The sequence below is a fragment of the Austrofundulus limnaeus genome, unplaced genomic scaffold (genome assembly GCF_001266775.1).
Source record: "Austrofundulus limnaeus strain Quisiro unplaced genomic scaffold, Austrofundulus_limnaeus-1.0 Scaffold977, whole genome shotgun sequence".
Taxonomy (NCBI): domain Eukaryota; kingdom Metazoa; phylum Chordata; class Actinopteri; order Cyprinodontiformes; family Rivulidae; genus Austrofundulus; species Austrofundulus limnaeus.
In genome coordinates, this window is record NW_013953379.1 from 35,432 (window position 1) to 41,846 (window position 6,415).

Consider the following 6,415-nt stretch of genomic DNA (forward strand, 5'->3'; position numbering starts at 1 on the left):
TTATACTACATTTATCCATTTTAAATACACTAACCTCACTCCTTTGTAACAACTAAGGCAAAAATGTCATTAATTCAGAAAATCTTTTCAGGACCCCACCTTGGATGTTTCAGGACCCCACTTTGGGTCCCAACCCCAACTTTGGGAAACACTGCCCTACAGCACCAAAGCACTAACACGGGGATTAATTTCCTGATTAGGGCTTTTGCTATTTTTAAATTCATTGGTTGCTACTTTTATGGGCTAAATTTAGAAGCACTAACTGAGGTCTTTAAATATTATTGATCAACATTATTGTTCACAGTTGAGGGTGAAAGCTGTCATACATTTTGTTCATATGCGCGTCACATCTACAAGGTCGCGTGTCAAACTCAAGGCCCACGGGCCACATGTGGCCTGCAGGTGACTCCCATTTGGCCCGGCAAGGGCACTAAGTGACAACATTCTGCACACAATAAATATTGTCTTATGTTGACTCTGAAGAATGTTCCATATGTCAACTGGGTTATATTAGTGCTTTAGAATTAGCTTTCACTAATTTTTCCAACGTGTTAGTGCTTTAGAATTAGGGGACTTGAATAGTTGAGTTAGTGCTTTAGAGTTAGTGCAACTAATATTTAGATTAGTGCTGCCCACCACTGCCTTTAAGTGCATTTAATAGTCCTTGCTTCCCAACATGGCAGACAAAGTCTCACAGTACCTAATGTTTGTTAAATTATTTGAAAAATATAATATTTTTTAACAAGGGGGATTAGAACGTCACAGGGTGGAACAGATTATAACAGGGTGGAACAGATTAAAACAGGGTGGAAAATAAGTGTTTCTTATTCTATAATCTAGATTACTGGATCGTGATGGACTTCCAACATGGGTGTACCAAACTGTGACTGCTGGATAGGGGCACCAGTAATCCCTGCGCCCCTGACAGGATATATATACCAGCCCCTGCTGGTATATATAAAGGATGGATGATTTTTTTTTTTTTTTACCGTGTCCTGTAAATGTGAATGTGAAACTCAGAGTTGATGTCTGAGTGTCCAAATGAAGCCCAACAGTTTTGCTTACACAAGTGCAGCATAATGGCATTACACCATGATGCTCCACTTGATTTACATTTAAACCTTTACTATAAATTGTTTAGGGACTAGATCATTATAACGGACACAGGGACTGAAAAAAAGCAAACAAAGAAGAGAAAAAGGAGACAAGCGAAGGAAGAGATTGAAAGGGAAACAAAAAGATATGAGAAGATGCATTAAGAAAACACAAGACAACACATTTGACTCCACACCTGCAAAAAGGAGAGAAACAAAACACAGCAACACAATATGTGTGTAATATAAGTGTAATACTTTAACAATGTATTGCCTGAAAGTCATCATAAAATAGTGTTTCTAAAGAGATTAATAAATTAATTTTAAATTAATAGTCTATAATATTGTTTAAAATATGCTAATATTCGAGCATACTTATTAAAAGTGTATTTAAGCATGTATTCATTACAAATTTAAGTATTTTAAAAAGTATGTTAAAGCACAAAAGAATATATTTTTAATACACTTGCTCGAACTTGCTACATGTTAGAAATATATATGTACAATAAGCATATTTGAATTTGTAATATACTTTAAATGCCTTTAAGCGCACTTCTTTTTCACCTGGGTATCTAACGATGTCACAGTTTGGTGTAAGAGTCTGATTAAATGAGAGGTGAATAAATATCGTCAGTTAAATCTGATTGATGCCCCCAACTTGGTAAAAGTGTGACAGGCTGCAGAACAGTGTCACCCTTCTGTTTTACATCCACACAAACGCTACACCAGGGGTCACCAATAGGCAGACCTGGGTCCGGACCCATACCCAATGCCAAAACAGAGATCACCACTTAAAACTTGAATGGGCGCATGTAATGCTGCATTCAGATCTGACGAGATTTGAGTGTTGGGTCATGGGTCATTTACATACAAATCTATGGTGGGGCATTGAGAAGTGTGGCTGTGCGTTTTGAAGCATTTGATGCATGAAGCGCATCCAAAGAGGCAGACACTTCAGGTGGAAAATCTGAAATTTAGCAGTTAGACATGGGAGTGTCAGCCACATCTAGCCATGTGTGACGTAGTGGCACATTTTCCCACAGGATAATCTCCTGAATGATGCCCACTAAACTGAGAGATGAGGAGCTCTCCAGCTGAAATCAAGCAGCTGTAGTTGATGTCCTGGCAGAAGATATGGGCATCGACGGGGATCAGCAACCCAGTCAAACTGTACTCAGGACAAAACAATGTGCTGAATGCAACACTCAGCACACAGCTCCTGGAGCGGTGAAACTCACCAAACTCTGAACTCCTCTGAGTTATCTGGTGAATCCAAGGTGCCCAACAACAACGTCCTCTGGCTGTCAGTAAATAAAGCCATGCCACTCTCTCATTTTCATCTGTCGTTGTACAGAGACAGTAAAGAAGGCTCCTGTCAACGTGCATCTTCATGTGTGAATAGAGTGATTTTGACGAGCGTCTGACCTCAAAGTGCACAAGAGTCCAACTTGAGTCATTGGACACATTTTTGATGTACAAAATGTGTTCGGTCTGAACGCAGCATAAACCAGTTACATGCACAGGTTTTGCAGTCTTTACAGTAGTGGTCCAGTGTTGGAGACAGAGGAAAGGGTGGAGAAGGGGAGAGAAACAGGCATAGAGAAGGAAATATACAGACAGGTGAGAAAGGATGGAGAAAACTGATAGTTGAGATGGAGAAGGGGAGAAAAACTGGAGAGTTAACAGAAACAAATACAAAACAAAAAATACAATAAAAAAACAGAAAAAACTAATAGTGGCATCATAAAAAAAGGACAGCGAAAACAGAGCATTTAATCCAGGATGGACAGAGTAATTTATCTTTATAGTTCCCACTGAACTAAACCAGTGTGCCTCACATGTTCAGAAATGCAACACTTGTTAAAAATGGCAATGTTTAATGCCAATATGTAACAAAGTATAAAAGTTTTAAACAAAGTTTTGAACAAATGTACCAAATCAACATGCACAGTTGTCATGTATTGTTTAGTTTATTTTGACTTAGTAAGAGAACATAAAACATCAGACTTTAGAATTTCATGTTTATCTTTTTGTTACAATAAATATTGAAAAAGTATTTGAATTAGACTGAATTAATTAAATTTTATATGCAAATCAATTTGTGCAGATGTTGATACAACTACTAAGCTACTTAAATACATATATAACTCTAAATAGTAGGACATTATAATCTTATGGACCTTGGTTTTTAGAAATTTTCTCTGATTGGACCTGTTTAAATTTTAATTGAATACCCCTGTGCCACACCATGCCCCTGGTTAGCTGTCCTGTATTTTTGTAAGAGCAGAGATTGCAACCCTGTACACTGTAAAACTACAAACAGCTCTTTACTGTCTGCAGCTCAGTTCTTATTGTTCAGATGGTGCATGCTGGGTCCTTTTTTGCCTGTGATGGTTGGGCCAAAAAAGTGACAGTAAATGAGAAGACAAAACATTATTTTCTCCTCCTTTATTTTTGGAATTGTTTTAGTGTACATTTGGGAAAAAGTGAGGTACTGTGTCTACACGACAGAAAAAAAAATACATTTAATACCTTAAAGTCACAATCAGATGCATCAAATAAATTAAACACTTACAATTCAAATGTGTGGGCCAACATTAAATGTTAGATTGGAATCTTTCAATACAATTCAGTTTATTTTAGTCACAACAGTTGTCGTCTCAGGGCACTGCACACAGAAAACAAGCTGCTATATTTGCTGTATCTGCACAGATCTGATGTGTCAATTATTTAAAACTGAAATACTTGACAGCATTTGAGCACACTCCAGACTGACACCCTCAGAGTGAGGGACACACTGAGATGAAGACACACACACCTGAGCAGAACCGAACAGATGAGGGGCCTCATTTATAAAGGAATGTGTGGAAACCATACTAAAAGGGAATGTACGGCCAAACGACGAAAATGGCGTACACAAAAAATAAATAAATAAATACATATACTGTATATACACACACACATCTATCTATCTATATACACTGCTCAAAAAAATAAAGGGAACACTTAAACAACGCACGCTAAATCCAAGTAAATCAAACTTTTGTGAAGCACATTCAACTCTGTACAGAACAAAGTACTCAATGCGAATATTTCATTGATTAAGATCTGGAGTTAGCGTGCGTTAAGTGTTCCCTTTGTTTTTTTGAGCAGTGTATATATATATACACCTTTTAAAACACATCCACACTGGTGAGGGGAGCGCACACCCAAAGGGTGACTATAACCGAGCCTTTTGCTGTCGTGCTGTTGAAATGTCTCTTGTCGGGGAGGGGTCTGTGGGTCAGGGTCGTGAGGAGGAAGGAGATGGAGACGTGTGAACTTTTATTTAAGATTAAGGTTTTTTATTTCAAAGATCCTTATGGTTCACCAGCAGAAGCATAAATAACACTGTTAAGAAAGCTGATGATAAAGTTGATCTAAAATCTAAGTTTGATTATGAAGTGAAATTAAATATCTGACAGTGATCATTACACAGTGTGGCTGTAATTCCTCTCTTCACCTTCTGTGTCGCAGCTTCCCAGCTCCAAAAGTGTACGCATGGGTCAGAGCTGGCGTGAGGCACCGCACATTTTTACACCAAGTTTGGCTTTTAGAAATCACAACCTTTGCATGAAAAGTGTTTCTGGGCTCAATTTGTGCGTACGCAAGCTTTCAAAATCCGACCTCTGAACTGAATAAAGACTTGCAAACGGAGTCTTTGTTTACATCATTAGGAGCCACTCCATCAGGGATATTCAAATAAATCACTCTGGAGGACATGGTTACTCAAAGCCAACAGCTCAGGTGTGTGTGTGTGTTTGCCCATTAATGGTAGGTGTCACACTGTAGCATGTAACAGAAATGTTATCTTTAAAAAAAAAATCTACAAAAAAAAATCTTTTTTTTTCAAAACTCATTGGTGGGCCAGATGGAAGTCACCAGACCACAGGCCGCCAGCTGAGTAGTCCTGCACTATGTAAAATACTCTGCAGCACAGCTGAGCTGAGACAAATTAAAACAGTAAAAATGCAAACTACCAAAACTACCAGAAGATTCCACTACATTATCTTATCATATTTGAGCAGACATGAAGATTCTTACAAGAACCATGTTTTAATGTGAAAATAGACTGTTTCAGTGAAGTATCCAATGTCAAATTAATAGAAATAAAAATGTAAACAGACACTGCACCCTTTTTAACCAAGCAACAGGCTTTAAGCTCTGCATCCATGTTTTCTTTCTCACATGCTTTAAGGTACAACAGCTGTAACGTTACACATTTACACTAAGAACATCATCCAAGACCTACAAGGAAATAAATAATGAGACTTCAGTCATAAAAATCACGCACCACCAGTTTTAGGGTCCACCTCATAATTTCAAACTCAACAGTTATTGTCAGAAATGTGTATCAGAAGTGCGACTGGGGGAGGGGAAGTGTCCAGAGAGGAGAAGCTACATAAATGGTGGTGCTGATGGTGGAGGCTCTTCATTAAGCCTCCAGCTCAAAGCTCATTCCCACTTTGTGTCCACCAGCATTGAAGTTCTTCCAATCAATGAGGGCTGAGAGGGTTACTTTGACACCTGCAGAGACCAGGACAAACACTTCTCAGAAATTCAGATAATTGTATGCAGAATTTGAACTCCGTCCACGCATGGCAGCAGTTTTTTTTTGTTTTAAATCTAGTCCAACACCAACAAAAAAAAAAGTTTTACAATTGATGGCAACGTACGGAGCTCGCCGGGGGGTCAGTGGGAGAAAAAAAAAAAACAGCCGCTGGAAATCCATGTGCACGGATTGCTAAACTGAGCGAACAGATTATTACTAAACTGTGCTCTCAGTTTTTGCAATCTGTGCGCACGGATTACTAAACTGAGAGCACGGATTACTAATCTGTGCTCTCAGTTTTTGCAATCTGTGCGCACGGATTACTAAACTGAGAGCACGGATTACTAATCTGTGCGCTCAGTTTCTGCAATCAGTGCGCGTAGATTGTGTCGACAGGTTGGACGCATGGTACGTGTGGTACAATCTGTTTTGTTGTATCCAGTTTTATTGTGAAAGGCTAAACAGGAAGTGAATACTGTGAGTGCGGGGACAACTTGTTGTTACGGGGTTAGTTGCTACAAGGTGTCGCTCGAATCCTTGCCTCAGAACACAACCGTATGAAGCTTCATCTGCAAGGTAAATTCAGTGGATCTGTTGTTATATAAACTTAAGGCACTGTCGTGTTTTCATCAACACACTTTTTAGCCACAGAATGTCCCTGAAAAATTCTTCAAAATCAGACGTGGTTGTTTATTTATTTTCATATTTTCCAGGGAAATGAATCCTGAAA

The 6,415-nt window shown here is 38.7% G+C and overlaps 1 protein-coding gene across 4 annotated transcripts in view; it reads right to left on the reverse strand.

Annotated features, from left to right (window-relative positions):
- Positions 1–5,164: 5,164 nt before the first annotated feature.
- Positions 5,165–6,415, reverse strand: part of LOC106533592 (voltage-dependent anion-selective channel protein 2) — a 13,358-nt gene continuing 12,107 nt past the window's right edge. For all 4 annotated transcript variants that reach the window (XM_014029950.1, XM_014029949.1, XM_014029951.1 and 1 more), the window contains one exon: positions 5,165–5,660. In XM_014029950.1, coding sequence (XP_013885404.1) covers positions 5,569–5,660 — 92 coding nt within the window. In that variant the 3' untranslated portion in view covers positions 5,165–5,568. The remainder of the gene's footprint in view (positions 5,661–6,415) is intronic.